Genomic DNA, 26038 nt, shown 5'->3' with positions numbered 1-26038 from the left:
TTCTTGCAAAAGTCACCGATCCCACAATCCTTCTTACCTCCCTCACTCACCTCAAGCACTCATCCTACTCCAGAGGTCCAGGGTAAGACCTGCAATGCCAAACACAAACACTAAAAGCACTGAACACCTTCTTCTCAATTCTAAGCAACCACACACACACACAAACCCCTTACCTCCTCACAGCTGGAAAAGTAACCTGGAGCAATGCCCCACAAGACTACTAATGAGTTGACTGCAGGAAAAGCTCTGCTCTGCTTTATGCTTGTAAAGAGTGAAAAGAAATGCCTGACACACTTTTAAACGACCAACTCATGCAGTCAGGATATAAAGAACAAGGTCTAAAGAGCAGGCTTAGCACCTTTAGTCCTAGCAGTGATGTGGAAGCACCAACACAGATCACAATCAAATACACTCATTGAGCAGACAAGCTGTACTACCCAACCCACTGCAAGATGGTGCTATAAAATGCCCCGCTTTCTTCTTCTCATCCCTATGGCACATTTCAGACCTATTCCTGCTATCCTGATGCTGTTCCCCACCCCTCTTCTCACAAAAACTAGTCTTTCTGCTTAATTTTTATAGTGTTTTAAATCTCAAGCCAAAATTACTGCACAGATGTCCCATACTATGCACCTGGGTGTTTACTGCACCCACCCAATTCATTTCCATCATCTGCAGTAACAGCAGTTAGAAAAAAAAGAACAGAAACCAGAAATCCAGCCACATAACATTTTAGAGGCAAACAAATAGAGGGAAATACCCTTAAATACTAACTACATCAGACTGTAAAGAACCAGCGCCCTCTATACTTTAAAAGTGAGAAATAAACAAGCTAAAAACTATTCTTAAACCTTTCCCTGCCAAAAATCACCAGTTCTTTAACAGCTTCTACATCCCAAAACAACATTAATGTTCTGCTTTGGTCTTCTTTAAACCTAAGCATTCAAGTTAGCTTTTATAAGAGCACAGACCCAAAGGCACCCTTGAAAAATCTCCTAGTCATATAACTAGTATATACATTCAGTAACCACAACCATGACCATCATATGCAAAAACAAACAGAGACAGAAGGAATTAGAACAAAAACAAACCTTGCCATAATTTCTGTGCCTGAGAGCAACCAAAAAAATCTGCTTAACTCAAAACCACCAATAACAATAGCACCTCAAAGAAAACCACAGCACAAAAGAGTTTACTGGTACATGCACACATAAATACTAAAGTAGCTTAAAATATTTAGCCCAAAAAAAGTCATTTCAAAGAACTCAAAAAACAAAAGCAGAAACAAAACACAAAGCATTAAATCCACAAAACCCCCCAAACACCTTACCTTCAAGAGAGCCAAACCCTATAGAAGCTCCTTGTTTGGAAGCTGTGCCTTATATACCCCAGGCCCTACCCACAGCCCCTCCCTCACAGCCCTGGCTCAGGGGTGGGTCAAACCAGCAGCTGGGGTAAATACAGCCTTACAAGGTACAGCTGGCTCTTTTGGTTTCTGGTTTTACCTTTTTGGCCTTCTTTTTCTGCCTTACATTTACATTCAGAACTCACAGACTGCACAGCTTCACTTTTATGCAGTTAGGCTCTGAATTATATTTGGTTTCAGACCACACAGGGTTTTTCTGTCTCAGGTTCTGGGGCTCAGACTCACATGGGTTTGCTTCCACACAGACTGGTTCAGTCTCATGTATTTAAACTGCACAGACACTCCAGCTCAGACTTGGGCTCAACCTGGCATTCACTGACTCACACATCCACACAAATCATACATTGAGGCTAACACAGACTCCCTGGCTCAGACTTCCTCTCACATTTTAAGTGAAAAAAGACATTGAGGTTATTTAGCCAAGGTGAGCCATGCTTAGAACACCCAAGTAACAACTTATTTCTTGGTCTTGTCATTTTCATAAAACTGTATTTTTTATTTCTTGTTAGTGTTTTCCAAGGGGTGTACATGTTAGAATAAAGGGATGGAAAACCTTTCAAGTTTAGTGGATGAGTAGTGAAATAACAGGAGAGAGAAATGGTAGTTGCTGAGGCAAGGGTGCAGCTTCTATATCTCTTTGTGTGTGCTTGTTTCCATTTCTTTTGTAGGTGCTGCAGGTAACTCCAGAGAGGTGAAGCTGACAACTGAGGAGGACCGTGAGAAGGTAAGGGGGTTGTCTGGGTGTGTTTGGTGGTTTAGATTTGAGAAGAGCACGGCAAAGGGGTTCAGTATTTGTGTTTGGTGTTGCAGGGCCTGCCTTCTACCACTGGAGTCAGATGAGTGCTTGAGGTGAGTCAGGGAGATAAGGAGAAAGATTGGGAGGTCGGTCACTTTTTCCAAGCACTGTGGTCATTTGTCTCTATTGCACTCCTAGGACCTGGAGAGAAGGAGAGGCTCAGTGTTGGACTCTGCTATGGGATTGGAACAGGAAAGCATAATGTTGAGGAGCTTTGAAGGAGGAAGAGGGCTGTTGCAGACTGGGCCAGTATTGGTGGGTGGGGTGGTGGTGATGATGATGGCCAGCACAGGGTGTTCCTGTTGGTTCCTTTGTTTGTTGCAGGTTATACTGAGGAACTTGGCAGCTGTGGCAAGATCCCAAGACTTTGATGTGGGTGTTCTGAGCATCTAGGGCAGCTTGAGACCCATGGCACTATGGAAGTTAAGTAGAAGGATTGCTGGTTGGGTCTGGAGGGTGAGAGACAAGGTCAGGAGGGCAGGAAGGGGTTTGAAGTGTAGCATGGGGCTGAGGGGAAGGCAGGGGTTACTTTGCAGCATGAGTTTACATGGGTAGCTTACCCAGCTTAGCACAGCACCGTTTAGCACAGTTCAGACCAGTTTAGCCTACCCCAAACCAGTTTAGCCCAGTTCAGACAAGTTTGTCCCAGTTCAGACCACTCCAGCCCACTTTAGCCCACTTCAGACAGGCCTAACTCAGTTCAGAACAGATTAGCCCACTTCAGCCCAGTTAAAGCAGGTTTAGCACAGTTACGTCTGGTTTAGCCCAGTTCAGAACAATATAGCCCAACAGAGCACAGTTTGGACCAGTTTAGCCCAGCCAAGCCCACTTTAGTCCAGTGCACACCAGTCCAGCTCACTTTATCTCCCTTCAGATACTTCACCCCAGTTCAGCACAGCCCACTTTACCCGTCCAGCCACTTCCAGCTTACCTCAGCCCATTTAGCCCACTTTAGCCCAGCGCAGCCAACTTTAGCACAGTCCATTCCAGCTTAGCCCAGCCCACTTTAGCCCAATTCAGACCAGTTTAGCCCTGTTCAGATCAGTTTAGCCCAGCCCAGCCTAGACCACTCAGCCCAGTTTAGCCCAATTCAGACCTGTCCAGACCAATTTAGCACAGTTCAGCATGGTTTAGCCCAATTCAGACCACTCCAGCACACCTTAGCACTGTTGAGCCCACTTTAGCTCACTTCAGCCCACTTCAGCCCAGCCCAGCAGTTTAGACCTGTTCAGCCTAGTTTAGCCCAATTCACATCTATCCAGATCAGTTTAGCACTGTTAAGCTCAATTTAGCCCAGTCCTGCCCAGTTTAGCCCAGCCCAGAACAGTTTAGACCAGTCCAGCCCACTTTAGCCCAATGCAGCCCAGCCCAGTACACTTCAGCCCACTTTAGCCCTTCAAAGCCCAACGTAGCACAGTTTAGGCCAGCTCAGTCCAGACCAGTTTAGCCCAGTCCAGCTTGTCCCAGCCCAATTTAACCCAGTTCAGCCCAGTTTACAGCCCACTCCAGCTCAGCCCAGACAAGTTGAGCCCCATTAGGCACAGTTTAGCACAGTTCAGCCCTGTTTAGCTCAGCCCACCCCAGCCCACACCTGATCAGCAACTTCAAGCCCAGTTTAGCCCAGTCCAGCCCTGCCCAGCAAAATTTACTCCAATTCAGCCCAGTCCAGCCCCATCCAGACAAGCTCAAATCTGTTCAACCCAGTGAACAGATCCTGCCCCATAGATCTGACCCATAGATCCTGCCCTATATATCCTGACCCATAGACCTGCCCCACAGATCTTCCAGGTGAACATGATTGTGGCTGCCATGTTGATCCGTCTCGTGGTGCACACTGTGAGCTCCACAGCGGTGCCAGCCGCATTGCTGTCGCTCCTCTCTTTCCCACCTAAAATTCCATGTGTTTGGAGCCTGCCTGGTGCCTGCTCTCCGTCATTCCACGGCACAGAGCACAGAGCATGGACTTTAGGGCCCTACTCCCGCAGAAGAGGCGGTCCCTCTCTGTGCATCTCTATGGTGTCCACTGATGGGCTTTTAGGTCCTGGCTCCTTCAGCTGTGGAGCCTGGGTTGGGGGAGACCCATTATAGCAGCCTGAACCCCCTCCATTTTCCCTTTATGGCGGGCATAACCACACCTTGGTATGGGGGGATCCCTCCTTGCAGCTCTCAGCCCCTCCTGAGAGTCTCTTTATTGATGCCAATCCGCCCCAGGGTCCTGTCATGGTGGCCGGTACCACGCTGCAGTGCGGGAGGATCTATAATGGCTTCCCAAACCCATCCCAGGGGTCCTTTTATTGAGTCCAACCCCCCTGTGGTCCCATTATGGCAGCCAAAACCACACCATAGTGAAGGGGGTGTCCATCATGGAAGCTCAAACCCCCCCCCAGGGGTTCCTTTATTGAGTCCCATGCCCACTGGGATCCCGTTATAGTGGGTGGAACCACTGCACGGGGGGGATCCATCATGGGGGCCCAAAGCCCGCTGGGGCGCCACAGAAGGCTGGGCCCAGGCCCTGCACGGTGCAGTCAGCTGCGGCCATGGGGCAGCGCCCACAGCGGCAGCCAAGTGCCACCGGCACTGGGACGGTGGCGTCAATGCCGGGCGGGCAGCCCCGGAGCAGCCACCGCTCGTAGCGCACCCCCTGATACGTGCAGGCGGCCTGGGGCGGTGTGCCCAGGGGGCTGCGGTACACGGGTTCCTGTGGGGAGAGAGACACGTAGAGCCCTATTGTGACCCATAGAACCCTATCGTAACTCAATAGCATCCCACAGCGCCCACCCAGAGGGCTACAGTACACAGGCTGCAGTACACGGGTTCCTGAGCACGGGGCAATACTTATAGAACACTATGGAGCCCTATAGTGACCCATAGAACCCCACAACACCCAGCGGGCTGCAGTGCACCTGCTCCTGTGGGGGAGAAATGATGGGGTGAGACAAGGGACACCCCCCCATAGCACCCCTTAGTAACCTTATAGCAACCCCATAGCACCCAGTGGAATGGGATACACGGACCCGTATGGGGGGAATGGATGAGATGGGGACCCCCCCATAGCACCCCAGCATCACCCCGTATCTCCCCATACCTCCCATGTCCCGACAGCCAACGACCCCATACACCCCTGTGTCCCCATACCCCATATCACATAACCCATGTCCCAAATCCCCTATCCCACAACCCATGCCCCATGTCCTACCCGTGTCCTGCAGTATCCCCCACATGCTGTAGTTGTCACCGCCTGGCACTGGGGACACTCATCCTTCTCCAGGGCCACTGTCACGTTGATGGGGCGACATGGGGGGCGCTCGGGAATGGCCACCCTCCCCATGGGGCCTCCCACAAGCAATGGCCCCTCCAGCGCTATGGGACTGCCTATGGCAATCGGGGTCCCCAAGGCAATGGGGGTCCCCGTCAGCAGCACCAGCACCAGCACCTATGGAGCAGCCCCAGAAGTGACCCAGAGATGCCACTCCCCCTGCCCCACATCTGCCCCATTGATGGGAGTACCCATGGCCTCTTCCTGCCCCATTGATGGGGGATCACCCTCCCCCACATCTGCCCTATTGCTGAGGGACTCCATGGCCTCCTCCTGCCCCACTGATGTGGGTGCCCCTACCCCATATCTGCCCCATGGATGGGAGTCCCCATCTTCCCCCCCAGAGCCGCACAAGTGCCCCACACACTCACCTGTGGTCCCCCCATCCTGCTGTGAGGCTGCTGCCACTTGGGGGACACCCCCTTTATCCCCCACCCCCACCCCCGGCTGCTTCCCAAGTCAAGGCCAGTACCCCCCCTTCCAACCCCCCCACTGTCCTTCGTGCCCCCGCATGTCCCTGCGTCCCCCCCATTACCCACAACCCCCTGCAGCACCGTGTGACCGACCCCTCCCCCTAATAGTGTCTATTTATAGCCCCATTTCTCACCCTCCCCCCCTTATATCCCACTTACGGGGCTGCCCCCCAAGTGTGGGGCAAGTCCATTTGCCATGGGAGGGTTGTAAATGGATCTATGGGGCTGGTGCTGCCCACACACACACATACATACATATGCAAATCCCCCCTTTGCCCCCCCCATGGTGGGTGTTTATGGGGTGGGGAAGGAGTGGATGGGGGAGGGGGGAGGGGCGGGGGGGTGGGGGAGGTGTGCAGCCGGGCCCGTCACTCACAGCAGCCGCCGCCATGGCCCCGACCGGGCTCCTGGGGCTGTTGTTAGGGCTGTTGCTGTTGGGGGCTGTGAAAGCAGGGGGGGAACCCCCTCCCCATGGTCACCATGGCAACGGGGAGCAGCCCCATCGCTGTGCAGAAGAAGGGGGATCCCGGGGTCGTTATGGCAACGAGGGGGGTGACAGGGAAACCCCTGGTCACCATTATCACTCTAGCGATGGGGGGACCCACTGTCACCATGGCAACGGGGAAGGCCACCACCGTGAGGATGGGGAGCTCCGTTATCACCATGGCAACGAGAAGCAGCAGCATCCTGACAGCAACAGGGAACCGCCCTCTCATCACCATTGCGACAGGGGAACCCCTCCTCGTCACCATCATGGTGATGGAGACCCCCATCATAACCATGGCAACCTGGAACCCCATCATCATCCTCATAGTGATGAAGAGCATCATCATCCCCACCATGGGGACCTCCATCATCACCATGGCAACAAGGACCCTTCTGATGGTCCCCATGGGGATGATGAAGGCCACAACCATGACGGGGGGGATGAAGGCTCCAACCTTCATCCTCCTCCTCAGGACCACTCCAGCCACCTCCATGATGATGAAGATGAAGGCCACCATCACCACGGGGATGATGATGAAAGCCACCATCACCATGGCAATGAAGGCCAGCGCCCCCATGGCCATGGTGACCCCCCCAGCTCCAAGGAGGAGGAGGATGAAGATGATGATGAAGATGATGATGATGCCTCCTCCAAAGAGGATGAAGGTCAGGCCATGGGATGTCAATGGGTGCTATAAGTGGGGGGACACCCCAAATATAGGATAACACCCCCCATTACCACCCCCCATTAACAGGGAGTGAGGAGGAGGAGGAGGAGAACGAAGGCCACTACCAGCCTGGCTCCATCTGCCGCTACTGCACCTTATGCAAGGTAATGGGGCAGGGGGAGAAACTACACAATCCTGATCCCACTCCCACGATGGGGGGCAGCCCAAAAGGGGGGGACACCCTGGGGGAGGAGGCTGAGAACACAATGGGGACTTAAGGGCATTAAAGTGGGGGTTGTGGGGTACCAAAGGGGTGGTCGGGACCCACTGGGGTGTTGGACTCCTTCTGACCCCCCCCGATTTCCAGCGCTGCAAGCACTGCAGTAACTGTCCCTGTGCCGAGGGAGAGTCCTGTCCGCAGTGTGAGGTAACTCCAAACCCAACCCCCCCCGGCCCCATTACGCTCCATTTGCACCCCTATTGATGCCCCCCTGTGCCCCCCTAGGGCTGCCAGTTCTGTTACCTGTGTCCCCTCCTGTGTGACACAGCCTGCCAGCCTGGTGAGACACCCTGCACCCCAAAATACCTCCCGCGACCCCCCAACCCCTTGACCCACCCCAAAACCCCCTTCCAGCTGCATCGGGGGGTCCAGAACCATCCTAAAGCCCCTCCCCCACCCCCCCAGACCCTCTGAAACCCTCCAGTACCCCAAGAGCACCCCGATTCATTTGAGGGTCTAAACCCCCCTCTGATCCCCCCAACCCCTTCCCCCTTATCTCCATAGGAGAGTCCAGGACCCCCCCAAACCCCTCCATTTGCCCCTATGGGTGGTTCCAGGCACCCCCCCCCAGCCCCTCCAGCCCCATTTGGGAGGGTCCAAAACCCTCTTACACCCCCATAGAACCTCCCCCAACACCCCATAACCTCCCCCAGACCCCACTCAAATACCTCCCCACCCCCTTTTGGGGGTCCAACACCTCCCCAACACCCCCTTAGACCCATAGCAGTCCAGGACCCTCCCACTTAAAATCCCCCTTCATTCCCAGAGAGATCCAAGACCCCCAAACCCCCCCAAACCCCATAGGGGGGATCCCAAACCCCCAGTACACCCTCTCTAGAACCCCCCCAACAGTCTATAGCTCTCAAGCCCTCCTTTAGCCCCATTTAGGTGGTCCAAAAGCCCCCAAGACCCCCCCCCCCAAGCCCCCATAAGGATGTTCAAGACACCACCCCCGCACCCCCCCCCCCCCCAAAGAACCCTCCCCTTACACCCATTCTGGGGCTCCCTGACACCTCCCAACCCCACTTTTCCCTTCCAGGCAGCCTCGTGGATGAGCTCTCAGGGGCCTTCCTGCAGTAAGTGCCCCCCCCCAAATCCCCTCCAAACCCTCCCTGCACCCATTTTGGGGTGTCCCCTCCCCAGTTTAACCCCCTTTGTGCCCCCATCCAGGTCCCTCTCCAGCTTCTTTGAGGTACCAGAGGCCTGAATGGATTTAGGGGGGGCTTTTGGGGGGGACACACATACCTCCCATTGCAGTCATTTGTCTCCCTGCATACCAGTGTGCCCCCCAAAGTGGGTGGGGGCTGAAAATAAAAGGTCTGAAGTGATGCCGATATATCAGAGAACCATGGGGGGGGCTATAGGGAAAATTGGGGGTTGGGGGGGGGCTATAGGGTGAATGAAGGGGGTCCTGCGAGTCTATAGGGTCCACTGGAGGGTCCTGAGTGGTTCCAGGGTGTCTATAGGATCAAAGAGGACGTTCTGGGGGTGTAGAGGGGGATTTAGAGGGGAGTCTGAGGGGTTTGAGGGGAGTCTATAGGATGAATTAGGGGGAAAATGGGGGTCCTGGGGTCTACAGGGTCAAAGCGGGGTCAAAGCCACAAACTCATGGTTGGGGGGGGTTCCCCCATTTTTATTTGTTCCATGCACCCCCCACCCCTCCCCCCCCCCCAAAAGGAGGCCATTAAAAAGAGGGGGGTGGGTTGGGGGGGGGTGTCACTGTTGTAGGTTCGGGAGGGGGGGACCCCCAACTTCCCCCCCCCATTCATAGCAGCAGAACCAAAAACACGAGGCTCAAGGCCCGCAAATACCCCCCTGACACCCCATATTGAGGGGGAAGGGTGATTCTGGGTGGGTGACTTTGGCAGTCCCCCCCAACAGGCTTCATCCATCACTAGAGGGCACCTAGAAATAGGGGGGTGAAAAGTGAGGGGGGACCCAAAATAGCAACCCCTCACTCCTTCCTCCCCATTAACTACCTAGAACCTTCCCTCCGTTATTTTAAGCTCCCCCCATTTCTGTCCCTCTCTCACCGTTAACATGAGTACGTCCGCACCGAGACCCCGTCCCCCCTCTGTGGGGGCAGCGAGTTACCTGCGGGGGGGGGGGGGGAGCAAGGCGGAATAAGATCATGTGACACAACTCTGCAGCCCATTATCTCCCCATTACCCCCCATATCCCCTCCAAGCCCCCCATAACCCTCCTATGCCCCCGTATACCATAAGCCCCCCATATCCTCCTATATTCCCCCAGTACAACCCTATAATCTCCCTAAAGCCCCCCACTGCCCCATTACCTCCATATACCCCCCCATGTCCCCCATATCCCTCCTATTACCTCCCCATGTCTCCACTTTAGCAACCCACAGTGCTGCACCATGTCCCTCCCATATCCCCCCATTACCCCCCTATAACCCCTCTATTACCACTCCAGTCCCCCTTATCCCCCATGTGTCCCCCCCATAACTCACCATCAGGCTGCAGCTTGCGCAGAGGCAGTGGGGGGGTGCTGAGCGGTCCCCCTCGGAAGTTGGGGGGCAGCATCTCGGGGTCGGGCCCCCCTCCCCGCAACTCCTTCTCCCGGAACAGCTTCCGCCAGGACGGGGAGCGACTGAAAGGCTTCGACCCATCCTGGGAGGAGAAACGGGGGGGGAGGGGGGGGGTCACACATGGCAGGGGCTCCCTGGGGCTGCACCCATGGTGGGGGGGGTCTCACCTCATCCAGGCGCCGGTCGGTGCCCGTACTGATGAGGGCGCTGAACTCCTTCTCCAGCAGCTGCCGCGCCTGGAGCACAGACACCAGCACCACCCAGTGACACCAGCGCCCCCCAGTAACCCCCAGTCCCCTCCCAGTGCCCCCGCACACCCACCTGTGTGTTCTGGGTGGGGATCTGCAGCAGCAGCGCCAGGTCGGCCCAGTCGAAGGTGTCATCAAGCGCCAGCAGCGCCCCGTGGACGCCGGAGCCTGGCAGGTGCCGCGCGAACTCCCGCAGCCCCACACTCTGCACCCAGGTGCTCACACGCTCGTTGGACCACACCACCACGTCTGGGGGTACACGGAGCCATAGCGACCCACGGCAACCCACAGAGAGACCCATAGTGGCCCACAGCCACCCCCATAGCAACCCATAGTGACCCACAGCTCCTTATAGAAATCCCATGCACCCCATGGCACTGCCCCACAACGCCCCATAGCACCAAGCTATGCCGCCCTTTAGCGCTCCCTAGCGCCCAGCAGTGATGCACCATAGCGCCCCCTGGCGTCTCCTGGCACTCCGCCCTCCCAGTGCCCCCCAGCCCCCATACCGGTTGCTCTGGGCCCGGCTCTGCCCCCCAGGTGCCCCCCAATGCCCCATACCGGTGCTCTGCACCTGGCTCTGCCCCCCAGGTGCCACCCAGTGTCGCGTACTGGGGCTCTGGACCTGGCTCTGCCCTCCCAGTGCCCCCCAACGCCCCATACCGGTTGCTCTGGGCCTGGCTCTGCCCCCCAAGTGCCCTGTACTGGTGCTCTGGGCCTGGCTCTGCTCTCCAGGTGCCCCCCAACACCCCATACCACTGCTCTGGGCCTGGCTCTGCCCCTCAAGTGCCCCCCAGTGCCCTGTACCGGTGCTCTGGGCCTGGCTCTCCTCCCGCCTCCGCTCCAACTCTTTGCGGTCGTAGTTGAGGCGCTTCAGGCACATGATGCCATAGTGGAGGCTCACACTGTGGCGGGGGGGGTAACACACACATAGGATGGGGTCATCCCAAAGGGGTCCCAGAGTCACAGTGGGAGGGCTGGGGTCAAACTGAGGGTCATGACCCTGGGGGGGGTCCCAGCAGTTCCATGGGTCACCATGGGTGGGGCTGGGGTCACTCTGGGGAGCCACTGGGTCACATTCACGGGTTCTGGAGTCACCCCAAGTGCCTAAAGTGGTGCCAATGTCATCATGGGGGATCCTGGGGGTCCCAGGGTCACAATATGGGGGTCAAGTGGTCACCCAAAGTCTCCTGAGGTCACTTTGGGAGGTCCCAGTGTCACAATAGGGGGATCCCCCAGCCCACGGCCCCTCCCCTCCCCAACTGAGGGTCCTCCATCCCCTTCCCCCCTTTGCCCCCAGTTACCTCCCTGCTTGTGACCAATCCCACCCCCCTCAATGTATTTTGGGGTGTCTCTGGGGGCCCCCCCAGACCGGTGGAAGGAGTCGACCATCTTGAGCTGCCCCCGAAGCTCCTTCTTGCTGAGGTGATCCAGCATCCGGGCGTCCACCAGGGACTCCATGAAGTAGCTGCGGTACTGAGGCAGCCCCAGGCTGGGCAACCATTCGTTGCCCACCCACTCGTGGTTCATGTCCCCATAGGCCAAGATCTGGGGACAGGCCACGTGGCAACGACAGGGCCACCACCTCCCTGGTGGCACCATGCACCTGACAAGACCTGGCTGAGACCTACCCCCGCTATAGACCTGCCAGGACCTGGCTATGATCCACCCCTATAGACCTGCCAGGGATCCTCTATGCATCCTACAGGACCTCACTAGAAGCTACTATGGACCTGACAGACCCTGCCTTGACTCCTCTATAGACCTGACAGGACCTTCCTGTGGTTCAGCCCACCCATAACCCTGCCAGGACCCCATTATGATTTTCTATACACCTGCCAGGACCTTAACATAATCCCCTATAGACCTGACAAGACCTTAACTTAAACTCCTCTATAGACCTGATAGGACCTTTCCACCACCCCCTTATCCCTGCCAGGACCCTCGGATATGGGCCCGCGTTCCCCCACAGCCCCTCGTGCAAGCCCCGTACCTGCTCCCAGCTGATCTCTCTGGTCTCCTGGCAGCGGTTGGGGGGGGGCAGAGGCGTTAGGGGGGGGACGACATCTCCCACCCCTCACCCCAGTCCTTGTGCACTGCACGAGGGCCCACAAGGGCTCCCGCTCACCGGTTTGGTGGTGGCCGTCAGCGACTCCATCTCCTCGTGAGTCACCCACACGTTGCCCGAGGACTGGGGGGGTTACAAACACGTGTCAAGGCCCCCCCCCCGAGACCTCCTCTGCCCGCACGAGGTGTTTGTGCAAGGCCCCTGGTGCCAACCCCATGGTGATAATCAGCCCCCCCCCCCCCCCCCCCCCCCCGGTGCAAACCTGCTCTGGTCCCGTCTGCCGCACCTCCAGGTAAAACCCCTGTGCAAACCCCTCCCATTCCCCAAGGGGGTGCCAACCCCCCCCCCCCCCGTACAAATCCCTTGTGCAAAACGCCTTGTGAGAACCCCCGAAAAACCTCCCCAGGGGATCCCAACCCCCCCCCCCCCCCATCACCCCCAAAGCCCCTTCAGATGCTCCAAACCCCCTCAGCCCCCCCCCAACCCCATAACCACCCCTAAATCCCCTTCCAGATCCCCCCAATCACCCCCAAAGCGCCTCCAAACGCCCCCAAAGCCCCCTCCGCGCCCCGCTGCCGGCCCCCTGGGCCGGTGCCACGGACCCTGGGCGGGGGCTGCGCCGCGGCGGGGCTCGTGAGGGACACCATCTCCTGCACGGCGAGGCGCAGCTTGAGGCGGTGCAGAGCGTGGCTGATCCCGAGCTCCCGCTGCAGCTCCGGCTCCGTCAGCGCCGCCAGCGCCGCGCCGCTGCGCACCCGGGCGCGGCACGCCGCCACGTACCACGCGGGCATGCCCACCCACAGCTGCGGGGGAGAACGGGCACAGCATCAAGGTTATCACCCATAGCGGGATAGAGCCACCACGATATGCCATGAGGCAGGGGACCCCTCTCTACGCAGTGGTACAATCCAAAGCATCCGGGGCACTGCTCACTATGGTAACCAAGCCCAACATCCGGGTTATCACCTGGGAGGTACCCAACCAACATCCGGGTCACCCTGGGCATGCCCACCCAGGACACGAATGATGGGGGTGTACACGGGAGCACACCCCACCTCAGGACCCCACCGCTATAGACAGGATCACCCAAACACCCACACATGCCAACGGGGGGGAAGCACGAGGAGATGGGGTCACCACATCTGAGTCACCACCCTTAAACACCCCCCCCCCCCCCCCCCATAGTGGTACATCCGAGTAACTCCATGCCGTGATAACCCCTCCAACATCCGGGTCACCCGTGCATCCCCCACCCACAACCGGGGCGGGGGGAGAACATCCAGGTCATCCCATCGTGGTCCGTACCCCAATACCCGGAGCACCCCCGTGCACTGTGGTGCGCGCTGCCCCCTCCCGGTGTCCCCTTGGGGTCCCCGGTGCCGGCACCTCCCGCTCGGTACCGGTCCCTCCTCACCTCCAGCCATGACACCACCGTGGGCCCGTCCCAGGCAGCGAAGGGCAGGCCCTGCCGGCAGGCCTCCTCCAGTAGCTCGTGCCTTGGGGGGGAGCAGAGGTTGGGGACCCCCATTGCCCCCACAGAACCCCCCTTGCACCCAGGCCCCCCCAACCCCCTAACTTGCCCCCCAAAGTGCCCCAATCACCCCAAAAGCCCCCAATTCCACCCCCAGACTCCTCTACAGGCACCTCCATAACCCCTGCCCCCCCCAGCACCCCAAATCTTGCCCTCCCCCTCACTTTTTCTTGCTCCGCCGGTCCTTGTCCACGGCCCCTGGCAGCTTGGCCAGGCCCAGCGCATCGGGGGGACCCAGCTCCTCCGAGGGGGTCCCGGCTGGGGGGGAGGACACAGGGTGAGAGCCTCCAAGATACAGGGACACATGGGTGCTATGGGGAGGGTAACAGGGTGGCCAGGTGTGGGGGTCCCTATGGGGTGGAGTTTTGGGGTGCCTCCAGCAGTGGGCCCCCCCTGGGCAGTGTCCCTGTGGCATGGGGGTAATGAGGTACCTGGACGGGGGGGCGGGCCCATTGGGGGGGATCAGGGTATCCAGATATGGGGGTCCCTTGGGAGGGGGGTTATTGGGACCCCGGATGTGAGGAGTCCATTGGGGGGGGGGGGTTATGGGGGTCACCTATATATAGGGGTCCCTATGGGATGGGGGCTTGGGGTACCCAGATGTGGAAGGGTCCCTTTGGGGTGGGGCTTTTGGGGCTCCCCTGGGTACTATGAGGGGGTCCCTATAGGGTGGGTTTATGGGAGTCTCTATAGGGTGCTATGGGGGGATCCCTATGGGATGGGGGTTATAGGGCTCCCTATAGGGTGCTCGGGGGTGGGGGTCGCACCGAGGGGAGCCGCGTCCCGCGGTGGGGGGCCGAGCCGCCCCTTCTCCTTCTTGCCGAAGAGGCGCCCGATGGAGGATTTGATGCTTTTCTTCTTGGGGGTCTTGTGCAGGGGGTCCGGGGGGGGGCCTGGGGCCTCGGGGACCAGCCTGGGAACGGGGGGGGGCACCCACCGGCTGCACCCACCGGCACCCCCGGACACCCCCTGGAACCCTCCCGGAACCCCCCCCATGGGGTGAAAGAGACCAACGAAAAGGACCGTCCCCATGCACCCCAATATGACCCATGCCCCCCCCGCACCCCAATATCACCCCATGGGACCCACACACACCCCAGTATGACCCATAGGCCCCACCCAGAACCCCAATGTGGTACCCTCAGCACCCCACTATGGACCCACACCGCCTCAACTCACCCCACCCGTGGCTCTCGCCCCTCTTCCAGCGCCGAGGGGGGGGGCCCCCGCTCCGCTCGGGGGGTTCGGGGGGGGCCGGAGGGGTCCCCGGGACTCGGCCCCTTCTCCTCCACCCCCCGCGGCTCCTCCCTGGGGACATGGTTCTGGGGGGAGGGGAGGACACAAGGACGTGATTTGGGGGGGTCCCGAAACACCCCCCGTTTTGGGTGCCATTAATGGGGTCCCCCCACCATTTGGTCTCTTCGGGGGGGGAGGGGTGTCACGGACCTCGCGGGCGGGGCTGGGGGGGGCGGGGCGGGGCGTGGAGCGGCCGCTGCTGGGGGGGGAGGGGCTGGCCAGGGTGGAGCTGGTGAGGGAGGGGGGCAGCGAGGCCCCGCCCCCAGCCCCGCCCCCTCCGCCTCCCCCTCCCCCTCCTCGGTAGCGCCCCGCGCTGGTGGGGGGGGTCCCGTCCAGCGGCCCCCCCCCGACCCGGCTCTCGAGCTCCTCCGCGCGCAGCTCCGTGCACTCCTTCTCCTCCTGGATCAGCCTGGGATGGGGGGAGCGATGGGAAAGGGGGGGCCTCAGCTCCGTTGACCCCCATTGCAGACAGACCTCCCCCCCCTTTGCCCCCCAGTGTCCCCATTGCAACCCCATTGCCCCCTGTTGACACCCACACTTTTGGGGCATCCCTTGGGGGAGGTTCCGTGGATTTTGGGGTCCGCGGGGGTGTCCCTCCTGGGTGTCCCCGTGTTTGGGGAACCCCCCCGTGTCTTGTGCCCCCTCCCCCCGTGATTTGTTGTCCCTACGGGGTGTCGTCCCACCCCCGGTTTCGGGGTCCCTCCCACTTTGGGGCCCCCCCGCACTTGATCTCCTTGTTGATGGCCTCCAGCTGCTCCTGCAGCAGCACCGCGAGCGTCTGCACGTCCGGATGGGCGCCGGGGGACAGGTCCCCCCCACCCGCCGCGCCCTCCTCGTCCGAGCCGTCGGCCGGCTCCGGCGGGACCAGATCCCAATCCGAGCCCTGCCGGGAGGGGATGGAACAAGGAATGAGGCAGGGAATGGGGATGGGATGGGGACAGGAATTGGGTTGGAATGGGGTGAGATAGGATGAGGATGAGGATGGGATGGGGACAAGAAATGAGTGGGAATGGGGAGTGATAGGGATAAGAATGAAGGTGAGGATGGGGATAGGATGAAAACAGGATAGGGATAGGGAATGGTGTGGGAATGGGATGAGGACGGGCACAGGGACAGGACCATGGTCAGCGCCAGGCCCTACAGCCACTGGGGCCAGGGTGACAAAGGGACTCGCGGACCCCCGCCGGCCCTGAAGACGCCCCAGAACACCCCCACACACACACCTTGGTAGCGTCCTCCATGGGGGGGGCCCAGCGCCCCTTGCGTGAGCGGCGGGGGGGCGCGGCGGGGCCGTAGGGCTCCAGGGGGGGGCCCCCGGCGGGGCTCTGGGGGTATCGCAGCTCGAGGGCACTGCCGGGCAGGGACCTGGGGGGTACGGGAGGAGTCCGGGGGGGGAGCGCGCCCCCCCCCCGGGCCCCAGAGACACGTTAGGGGGAGTCCCATATGGGGGGGTCTCCATTGGAGGGGTCCCATTGTGGGGTCCCATATGGGAGGTCCCATATGCAGGGGTAACTGGGGGGGGGGGTGTCACAGTGGTACCTGGAGTAGGAGGATGTGGGACGCCCCCGGAGCTGGTCGAGCTCCAGCTGCATCCGCTCCATCTCAGCCAGGAGCTGCTCCTGGGGGGTGTTGGGGAGGGGTCAGTGATGGGGACCCCCCAAGACTCCCATTGACCCCCCCCAGACCCCCATTGACCCCTCCCAGACCTTGTTCTGCAGCAGCTCGTCCTGCAGCTTCTTCATGTTGGCGATTTCTTCACTCAGTGAGTTCTGGGTAGGGATTATGGGGGTTCAGGGGATGGGAGAGCCCCAGAATGAGCTGGGGGCACTCCCAGGTATACAGGACACCCCCAGGACACCCCAAAGCCCATCAGAACCTTTAACAGCACCCATTGCCCCCACCTTCTCCTCCAGCGCTCCCATGCGCTCCTTGAGGTGGAGCTGGAGCCGCTCGTTGGACTCGCTCAGGAGCCGGTCCACGGTCTCTGAGAGCCTCTTGTTGTGCTCATCGTTCATCTTCTCCCGCTGCCGGGCCTGGGGGAAGCCCCAAAACCAGGCAATGGTGACCCTCGCTACTGACTCCCCCAGTGACCCCCCAAATCCCCCTATGTATCCCTTGAGCTCCCTCAGCACACCCCCCCCCCCCAGGTCCCTGTATGGGGGGAAGTCCCAATTGGAGAATTGGAGGGTTCCCATCTCGCACCCGCTGCAGCTCCTGGTTCTTCTCCTGCAGTTGGGCCTCAAGCTGCCGGAGCCGCTCCTCAAAGTTCCCATGGCGTTCCTCAGCCTGGGAATGGGATGTGGATATGGGATATGGAATATGGGACATGTGATATGGGTTATGGGATATGGGGTATGGGGTACAGGGAACATCAGCGCACCCCCCAAGCCCCACCAGGACCCTTCACCCCCCATGTCCCCTGTGCCACCTTGGTAAGTGCTGCCACCCTCTGGGCCAGCTGGGCCTCGATCTCAGGCAGGGTCTCGGCCTTCTGCAGCGTCTGCTGGAGCTTGGCCTTGGCATCTTCCAGCCACTCCTGCAGCTGTCGCCCCTTCTCCTCGCTCTGCACATGGGGGAACATGGAGGGCTCAGCGGGGGGTGTCCCAATGCTGAAGTCCCCATGGTGGCCCCATGCCATGACCACCCCACCTGTCTGTAGAGGGAGTCCTTGCTGGCCAGCTCATTCTCCAGGCGGTCGTTGGCATCGTGCAGGGACGTGGCCTCGCGCTGGGCGCTCAGGTACCGCTTCTCCAGCGTGGCGATGCGCTGCTCCATGTCTTCCCGCTGTGCCAGCGCCTGGCACATGGGGTTGTGGGGTTGTGGGGTATGGGAACATGGGGATATGGGGACAGGGGGACAGGGAGAGAGGTGGGCCGGAGAGAAGGTGGGGCAGAGACAAGGATGGAGATGGGATGTGGACAGGGCCGTGGATGGGATGGGGCAAAGGACATCACAGGGATGGGGACAGCCTGGAACCACGTCTGGGTTGGGGGTGCTGCATTTTGTCCCCATTTCCCCCCACTTTAAGCCCATTATCACCCCATTTCCGCCGCATCGCTCACCTCCTTGAGGTCCCTCTGCAGTTTGGCACCGCTCTCCTGGGCACGTGTGAGCTCACGCTGGGCCGCGGCCGCCTCATCCTGCAGCCGGGCCAGCTGCCGGCTCATAGCAGCCGCGCGCTCCCGCTGTGCCACAGCCACGGCACGCTGCCGGCACAGCGACGCCTCTAGCTCCAGCTCCCGGCGCCGGCCCTCACCCAGGGCCTGCAGGCAACAGGGTAATAGAGACAATGGGGGTAATAAGGGCCATGGGGGGACCCAAAACATTGACCCCCCTCACCCCCACCCATAGTACCCCCAAACCTCAAAGTCTCCCCTTAGGCCTTTCAGGGGGTACAACCTATCGCCCTTCGTACCGGGATGTCCCCATCGCTGGGCACATCCTCCAGGCCGGACCGCTGCCGGGAGAGCTGCTCCCGTAGGGACAGAGCCTGCGGGACATGGACACAGGTATGGGTATGGATATGGGGTATGGGGACATGAGGACATCCATCCATGGGGTGACTCCACCATGGAGACACCCCTCTGCATTGTCACCCCACCTCCTGGTTGGAGACCTCCAGCTCCTCCTCCAGCACGGCCACTCGCTCCAGAGCCACCCGCAGCCTCTCCCGGACCTGCTGAGAACAGCGTGGGGTGACCCAAGCACCAGGACCCTCCCCTTTGGGTGCCTCCAGGTCCCATCTGGGACTACCACGACCTCTCAGCACCCTCTTTAGACCCCTTGGGAGCCCCAAAGAGCCACCACCCCCCAGCACCCACCTTCTCATCGAGGGCCTTGTGGTGCTCAAAGAGGGACTTGAGGGCTTTGAGCACCTCGACCTCGGAGGAGACGCCAGCAGGGGACTGTGCCTGGCGCTTGACCACCGTCATCCGCAGGGAGCGCTCGTGGCGGGACACCAGGCACTCGAGGTGCTCCAGGAGCAGCTGGGACATGGACATGGGCTATGGGATAGGGGCTATGGGCTGTTGGATAGGGGCTATGGGGTGTGGGATAGGGGCTATGGGGTGTGGGATATGGGATATGGGGTATGGGATATGAGCTACGGGACATGGGATAGGGGCTATGGGGTGTGGGATAGGGGCTATGGAGTGTGGGATATGGAATATGGGGTATGGGATATGAGCTATGGGACATGGGATAGGGGCTATGGGCTGTGGGATAGGGGCTATGGGCTGTGGGATATGGGATATGGGGTATGGGATATGAGCTACGGGACATGGGACAGGGGCTATGGGCTGTGGGATAGGGGCTATGGGCTGTGGGATATGGGATATGGGGTATGGGATATGAGCTACAGGACATGGGACAGGGGCTATGGGCTGTGGGATAGGGGATATGGGGTGTGGGATATGGGGTATGGGATATGAGCTACGGGACATGGGATAGGGGCTATGGGCTGTGGGATAGGGGCTATGGGGTGTGGGATATCGGATATGGCGTATGGGATATGGGATATGAGCTACGGGACATGGGACAGGGGCTATGGGACACGAGGCCTCACCCGGGTGTTGTTCCTCTCGGCTTTGAGCTCCCCGATCTCTTCCTCCCTCTCCAGCAGCTGCTCCCGACACAGGTTCAGCTCCTTGGTCAGCGCCGCCAGCTCCTGGGGCGGCCATGGAGGGGTCACGGACCACACCCCAACTAAGCCACGCCCCCTTCTCTTATCTCCACCCATCCAACAACCTGGCATCTGGCTCCACCCCCTCCGTTAGCCACACCTTTCCATTGGCCACAACCATTTTACCCCGCCCTCCGACTCCCTCCCCCCCCCCCCCCGAGTACCCGCCCCTTCACCTACCGACCACCGCCGCGCACATCCGAAAGCCCCGCCCCCCCTGAGGCCCCGCCCACCTGAGGCAGCGCGCACGCGAGCTGGCGCTGCAGCAGCTCCTTCTCGTGAGCCAGGTCGCGCATGCGCAGCTGCGCCGTGGCCAGCGCGTCCTGCGTGTCCCGCAGCGTGTCCAGGAGCCGCTCCCGCTCCCGCAGCATCTGCACCATGAGCGGCTCCAGCCCCGGGTCCTCGGGCGCGCCCGACCCGCGCCGCGCGTCCTCGCTGATGGTGGGCAGCACCTCGCACATCATCCTGCCTGCGGGGCACGTGGGGCGTCACACACGTGACAGCACAGGCAGCACCTCGCACATCATCCTGCCTGCGGGGCACGTGGGGCGTCACACACGTGACAGCACAGGCAGCGCCTCGCACATCGTCCTGCCTGCGGGGCACGTGGGGCGTCACACACGTGACAGCACAGGCAGCGCCTCGCACATCATCCTGCCTGCGGGGCACGTGGGGCGTCACACACACGACAGCACAGGCAGCGCCTCGCACATCATCCTGCCTGCGGGGCACGTGGGGCGTCACACACACGACAGCACAGGCAGCGCCTCGCACATCATCCTGCCTGCGGGGCACGTGGGGCGTCACACACGCGACAGCACAGGCAGCGCCTCGCGCATTGTCCTGCCTGCGGGGCACGTGGGACACCACCACGTGACAGCATACATGTGACCGCACCTCGCACATCATCCTGCCTGCGGGGCACGTGGGGCGTCACACACGTGACAGCACACACGTGACAGCACAGGCAGCACCTCACACACCATCCTGCCTGCATCAGGATGGGGTCACTCAACACATCACCCTGACCCAGAGCTTTGCCTGACACATGGGGTCACATCAGCACCTTACACAGGGCCCTGTACCTCCTGTATCACCCTGCCTGTACCCTGCCTGCACCACAGTATGGGACGGGTGCCATCCAACACCCAGCACATGACCCTGCCTGTACCTTCCTGCAATGGGATGGTGTCACCGACACCTGGCACAGCCCCCTGCCTGTACCTGCCTGCACCCGCCTGCATTGGGATGGTGTTTGTCACCCGACACACGGCATGTGGGGGTGCAATGGGGGATGAAATGGGGAAGTGCAATGGGGAGAACTGGGGTGCAATAAAGTGCAATGGGGAGCAACAAGGGGGGCAATAAGAATGCAATGGGGGATGCAGTGAGTGTGCAAGGGGAGCGCAATAAGGTGCAATGAGTGGCAATAGGAGGCAATGGGGGACAATGGGGTGTGCAATGGAGGGTTTAGGACCTCAGGGTCAGGGGTGGGGGGGAATTAGGGGTGTAATGTGGAGTTTGGGGTTGCAATTGGTGGAGAAGGGTAAAAGTGGGGGTGAAGGGGTGCACTGGGGATGGAATGGGGGGTGCAAGGTGGCTTGGGGGGTAACATTGGGAGGTGCAATAGGATGCAATGGAGTGGTCAGTGGAATGGGATGTGGGGGCAATGGGGGGGCAATTGGAGGGGCAATGAGGTGGATGCTGGGGTGCAGTGGGAGGATCAATGGGTAGCTCTATGTTGGGGTCAATGAGGGCATGCTGGGGTGCAATGTGGGGGCAATGGGATGGGATGTGGGGTGCAATGAGGGTCAATGGAAGGGGTTAATGGAAGGGTCAGTGTGGGGGTCAAAAGGGATGTCAATGGAGATGTCAATAGGGAGTCAATGTGGGGATGCTGGGGTGCAATGGGATGATCAATGGGATAGAATGTGGGGTCAATGGAGAGGGTTAATGGGGGGCAATGAGGGATGGTGGGGTGCAATAGGAGGGTAAATGGGGATGTCAATGGGGAGGCAGTGGGGTGGGATTTGGGATGCAATGGGGGAGGATGTGGGATGCTCTGTAGGATGCAATGGCAGGGGGGTGTGATGGGGATGGGGATGCAGTGGGGGAGTGGTGGGGATGGGGATGCCGGGGGTGTGATGGGGATGCAGTGGGGGGGTGATGGGGATGCAGTGGGGGGTGTGTGATGGCGGTGGTGATGCCCGGTGCGGGGGGGCTCAGGCCCGGCTCTTACCTGCGCTGCGATGGGCGCTGCGGCAACTCCAGCTGAAGGCTGCGGCCCGGTGGGGAGGGGGCCCCGGGGGGGGTTGTTGGCCGTTGCCCGTTCAATCCCCGTTACCGGCCCCCGCCGCTCTCCGGGCCCGCCCGAGCCCCGCGGCCCCCGCCGCCGCCCCCCCCCTCCGGGTACCGAAGGAGCCCCCCCCCCCCCCGCGGCCGGCTCCGCAAAGGCTGCGCGGGCCCTTTAAGAGCGGCGCTGACGGACAGAGGCATCCACCAATGGAAGCGAGCCCTGAGGCCCAGCGGAGCCTCAAGCTCCGCCCCCTAACAGGGTGGGAGGGGAGAGAGGGAGCGGCGGCTCCAGCAGCCAATGGGAGGCAGAAGGGGGCGGGACCAGAGCTGGGGTGATGTCATCGGGTGGTATGAGGGTTGCCATGGAGAAAGTGACACTCCCCCATCCTCCTCCTCCCCCCTCGGGTTGCCATGGAGACTGGTCCGTTTCCCCCCCCCCCCCCCCCCCGCGCGGTCTCTATGGAGACGCTCCACCCCCTCCGTGTGTTTCCATGGAGACGGGATCCCCCCATCCTCCTGTTGGCATGGTGATGGCACAACACCTCCCCATCACCATGGCAACGCCACCCATCCCCATGGTTATGCTCACGCTCATTGCCATAGCTACCGCCATCCTGCCCAAAATAAGACTCAGACCACCCCCCCCAACATGGGGGGGGATACATGACACATGTATGACACACGTGTGACACACGCCAAGCTTCTTTAAGTAGGAGCCAATAAATACTGTACACTGGGGGCTGCGCCCCATAAATAACCCAAATATAGACAGTGAAGATTCCGGGAGGGTTTGGGGGGTCCAATGGGGTTGAGGGGTGTCCTACCCCCTCGATTCCAGCGACCTGTGAGGTGAAAAATGGGGTGTCAGCGCTTTGAGGGGGTCTAACACAGGTTTGGGGTGGACTGGTGGCAGTTTTGGGGGGACTAAAGCAGGTTTGTGGGGGCTGGAGGGGGTTTGGGATGGCCTAAGGCAGGTTTGGGGGTGCAGGGGTCAGTTCGCCTCCTTTGGGGCTCTGTTTTGGCTCTGTTTTGGGGGGCGGGGGCTCAGCCGGGCGCTCACGTGTAGCTGTGGTGCTGGCGCCGCCGGGCGCTGCGCAGCTTCTCGAAGCGCGCCTCCATCTCGTCCAGCACGCGCGGGGTGTAGCGCACCACGAGCTTCACCGAGCCCTGCGCCGCCTTCAGCAGCTCCACAGCGCGCTCGTGCTGCTCCCCCTCCACGCTCTGCGCCCCCAAACCCCCCCAGCACCCCCCGAAACCCCTCAATAACAACCACCACCCACCACAGCCCCCCATAACCCCTCAATAACAACCACCACCCACCACACCCCCCCATAACCCCTCAATAACAACCACCACCCACCACAGCCCCCCATAACCCCTCTATAACAACCACTACCCACCACACCCCCATAACCACTCAATAACCCCCACTACGCACCACAGCCCCCCATAACCGCTCAATAACCCCCACTACCCACCACACCCCCCATAACCACTCAATAACCCCCACTACCTACCACACCCCCCATAACCACTCAATAACCCCCTACAAACTCCTCCAACACCCCCATAGCCACTCAAGCCCCTTATTCCTCCAACACCCCTCACACATCCACAACCCCCCTAAAACACTCAATAAACCCCTCAGCCACCCCATAAAACACCATAGCCCCCCCTAAACCCCTCCAATACCCCCATAACCCCCTTTTAGCTCCCATAACCCTTGTAAACCACTAAATAGCCCCCCTATAGCCCCCATGCCTCACCACGCCATTGACACTGAGGAGCTGGTCTCCCCGCTTGAGCCCCCCGTGGCGGTCGGCCACCCCCCCCGGGATGACGCGGGAGATGTAGATGGGGGAGTTCTGCTCCTTGCCCCCCATGATGTTGAAGCCGAGCCCCTCCTCGGTCTTGGGCAGCTCCACCACCCGCGGGTGAGCATGGCCCTCGCTGGCCGCGAAGGCAGCCACAGTGGCCTGGGAATGGGAACAGGAATGGGAATGGGGTACGAGATAGCATGGGATACAGAGTATGGGGTATGGGATACAGGGTATGGGGTATGGGATATGGGGTATGGGATATCGGATACAGGGTATGGGATTGTATCCCAGGGTATGGGATGTGGGATAAAGGGTGTGGGATATGGGATATGGGGTATAGGATACAAGGTATGGGATGTGGGCTACAGGATGTGGGATACAGGGCATGGGATACAGGGTATGAGGTATGGGATATGGGGTGTGGGATATAGGGTATGGGTTATGGGATACAGGGTATGAGGTGTGGGATACAGGGTATGGGGTATGGGATACGGGGTATGGGATACAGGGTATGGGGTACAGGATACAGGGTATTGGGTATGGGATATAGGGTATGGACACACAGGTCCATGGTGACAGGGACAAGGGCAGGACCTGGGCACAGCAACCGGCCACCGCGGGGGGGAGACAGACGGAGCCAGGAGGGAACAGATGGACACGGGCAGGGGGGACACCGCAGGTGAGAGACGGGAACAGACCCGGGCCAAGGGAAAGGGGGGCGAATGGGGTGCCCCAAGAGGGGTATTTGGGTCCCTGGGTCAGTTAGGGGGGGCTCTGGGATGGTTTTGGGGTCTCTTGGTGAGTTTTGGGGCGCTCTGGGTGTGTTTTGGGGGTACCTTGGCTGTAGCGTGGGCTCGGATCTCAGGGCTTCCAGCGATGTCCAGGGTGTCATAGAGCTGCTCATAGACCTTGGGGGGGAGGGGAGGGGGGCACCCCGGGTTTGGGGGAAGTCACCCTGGTTTTCGGGTACCCGGTACCCAGGGGTCAACCCCCCCACCCCCTCAGGGGGCTGATGGTGGGGACTGGGGGGTTTTCAGGGGCAATGGGGGGGAGGGGGGTTGGGGGTCCCCTCGAGGTATATATCAGGGTTCCATGGGGGTATTTGGGTTACCAGGGTGCAATTTGGGGACCCCGAGGGGGTTTTGGGGTCCCGGAGCTGTTTTAAGGATCCCAGAGCCGGTTTTGGGGCCCCAAGGGGGGTTTTGGAGGTCCTGGAGCTGTTGTGGGGGTCCGGGGGGGGGGGGGGGGGGGAGGGGTCTTGGGGCTGTTTTGGGGGTCCCACCTCGCGGATGGCGCAGCAGAACTTGCTCTGCAGGACCCTCTGCAGCGCCTGAAGCTTCTGGGGGGGCAGCTCCCCACTGCGCTGCAGCCGCTCCAGCAGCTCCACCGCCCGCCCCACGTCTGGGGGGTCATGGGGGCCATTGCACCCCACTGAACCCCCCCATTATCCCCTGCACCCCCACTGCCCCCCCATTGCCTCCACTGCCCCCACTGCCATTACCCCATTACCCCCATTGCCCCCATTACCTCCCTTTGCCCCCCATTGCCCCCATTGCCCCATTGCCCCCCACTGCCCCCCAGGTCTCTCCTCACCCCGCTCCAGCCCCAGCGCGTCCCCGCTCAGCGCTGCCATCGCTCCTCGCGCGCGACACCGCCCCGCCCCCCCAAAGGAGATACGCGCATGCGCCGACCCCCCCCCCCCCCCCCCCCTCCGCACGTGAAGGGACCCCAGATGGGATGGGGGAATTGGGGGGATCCCACCCTATTTAGTCCCCCCCCCCCCATCTCATTTAGATTGGTTCCGTCCTATCTCGAGAGGGGGGTTCCGACCTCATTTAGTGCCTCCCCCCCTCCCCATTTGGGGTTTCCCATTGTATTTGGAAGCGGGGTCCCTGTTTGGGGGCTCCCGCCCTCCTACGGGAGGTGTCCCATCCCATATGGAAGGTCCCACTCTATTTGGGGGGGATCCCACCCTATTTGGGGTTGTGTCCCTCCTATTCAGGCCCCCCCTCACTGGGGTCTCTCACGCCATTTGGGGGGCAAACCCACTCTACCTGGGATGTCTCACCCTATGTCGGGGGTGTCTCCTCCCATTTAGTCCCCCCA

The 26038-nt window shown here is 60.4% G+C and overlaps 4 protein-coding genes across 8 annotated transcripts; 1 reads left to right on the top strand and 3 right to left on the bottom strand.

Annotated features, from left to right (window-relative positions):
• Positions 1-4683: 4683 nt before the first annotated feature.
• On the bottom strand, positions 4684-5924 carry LOC133277705 (lutropin subunit beta-like). The gene is made up of 3 exons (XM_061469832.1): positions 5910-5924; positions 5419-5655; positions 4684-4920 (listed from the first exon to the last, which is right to left on the bottom strand). Exons 1-3 carry the CDS (start codon positions 5922-5924, stop codon positions 4684-4686), a joined length of 489 nt encoding a protein of 162 aa, XP_061325816.1.
• A 476-nt stretch (positions 5925-6400) lies between these two features.
• Positions 6401-8689, top strand: LOC133277704 (sarcoplasmic reticulum histidine-rich calcium-binding protein-like). The gene is made up of 6 exons (XM_061469831.1): positions 6401-7163; positions 7253-7329; positions 7533-7592; positions 7671-7725; positions 8485-8521; positions 8616-8689. The coding sequence occupies exons 1-6, from the start codon at positions 6401-6403 to the stop codon at positions 8650-8652; spliced, it is 1029 nt and encodes a 342-aa protein (XP_061325815.1). The 3' UTR covers positions 8653-8689.
• A 785-nt stretch (positions 8690-9474) lies between these two features.
• On the bottom strand, positions 9475-22286 carry PPFIA3 (PTPRF interacting protein alpha 3). Of its 5 annotated transcripts, none has more exons than XM_061469819.1 (29): positions 22057-22286; positions 20051-20286; positions 19701-19802; positions 18958-19122; positions 18738-18812; positions 18552-18626; positions 18199-18399; positions 17786-17932; positions 17565-17699; positions 17339-17422; positions 17038-17169; positions 16843-16905; positions 16676-16755; positions 16360-16501; positions 15862-16019; positions 15287-15545; positions 15020-15162; positions 14608-14753; positions 14005-14098; positions 13724-13805; positions 12912-13112; positions 12370-12432; positions 12235-12261; positions 11614-11789; positions 11049-11146; positions 10315-10490; positions 10161-10229; positions 9916-10075; positions 9475-9539 (listed from the first exon to the last, which is right to left on the bottom strand). In XM_061469819.1, the coding sequence occupies exons 2-29, from the start codon at positions 20279-20281 to the stop codon at positions 9481-9483; spliced, it is 3543 nt and encodes a 1180-aa protein (XP_061325803.1). In that variant the 5' UTR covers positions 20282-20286; positions 22057-22286; the 3' UTR covers positions 9475-9480. The 5 variants fall into 5 exon arrangements, with proteins under 5 accessions (XP_061325803.1, XP_061325804.1, XP_061325805.1 ...); XM_061469820.1 differs by having other exon boundaries at positions 16360-16486; XM_061469821.1 differs by lacking the exon at positions 12235-12261.
• Positions 22287-22785: 499 nt separating this feature from the next.
• LIN7B (lin-7 homolog B, crumbs cell polarity complex component) lies at positions 22786-25620 on the bottom strand. Its single transcript, XM_061469825.1, has 6 exons — positions 25526-25620; positions 25215-25333; positions 24769-24840; positions 23879-24088; positions 23173-23333; positions 22786-22954 (listed from the first exon to the last, which is right to left on the bottom strand). Exons 1-6 carry the CDS (start codon positions 25563-25565, stop codon positions 22933-22935), a joined length of 624 nt encoding a protein of 207 aa, XP_061325809.1. The 5' UTR covers positions 25566-25620; the 3' UTR covers positions 22786-22932.
• Positions 25621-26038: the final 418 nt, after the last annotated feature.

Source organism: Pezoporus flaviventris, unplaced genomic scaffold (assembly GCF_033815535.1).
Source record: "Pezoporus flaviventris isolate CSIRO_AGI_PZ_B2104156 unplaced genomic scaffold, CSIRO_AGI_Pfla_v1 ptg000061l, whole genome shotgun sequence".
Classification (NCBI taxonomy): Eukaryota; Metazoa; Chordata; class Aves; order Psittaciformes; family Psittacidae; genus Pezoporus; species Pezoporus flaviventris.
This window is presented reverse-complemented; position numbering and strand designations above follow the sequence as displayed.

Coding starts and splice junctions, on each gene's coding strand:
- LOC133277705 (XM_061469832.1), bottom strand. Junction 4,921..5,418: donor GGGGATACTGCAGGACACGG/GTAGGACATGGG, acceptor CTCTCCCCACAG/GAACCCGTGTACCGCAGCCC.
- LOC133277704 (XM_061469831.1), top strand. CDS start 6,401: ATGGCCCCGACCGGGCTCCTGGGGCTGTTGTTAGGGCTGTTGCTGTTG. Junction 7,164..7,252: donor CTCCTCCAAAGAGGATGAAG/GTCAGGCCATGG, acceptor CCCCATTAACAG/GGAGTGAGGAGGAGGAGGAG. Junction 7,593..7,670: donor AGTCCTGTCCGCAGTGTGAG/GTAACTCCAAAC, acceptor GTGCCCCCCTAG/GGCTGCCAGTTCTGTTACCT.
- PPFIA3 (XM_061469819.1), bottom strand. CDS start 20,281: ATGATGTGCGAGGTGCTGCCCACCATCAGCGAGGACGCGCGGCGCGGG. Junction 19,803..20,050: donor TCGCGTGCGCGCTGCCTCAG/GTGGGCGGGGCC, acceptor TGGCCGCCCCAG/GAGCTGGCGGCGCTGACCAA. Junction 17,933..18,198: donor TGCAGAGGGACCTCAAGGAG/GTGAGCGATGCG, acceptor CCCATGTGCCAG/GCGCTGGCACAGCGGGAAGA.
- LIN7B (XM_061469825.1), bottom strand. CDS start 25,565: ATGGCAGCGCTGAGCGGGGACGCGCTGGGGCTGGAGCGGG. Junction 25,334..25,525: donor CGCGCTGGGGCTGGAGCGGG/GTGAGGAGAGAC, acceptor ATGACCCCCCAG/ACGTGGGGCGGGCGGTGGAG. Junction 24,089..24,768: donor GAGCCCACGCTACAGCCAAG/GTACCCCCAAAA, acceptor TCCCATTCCCAG/GCCACTGTGGCTGCCTTCGC.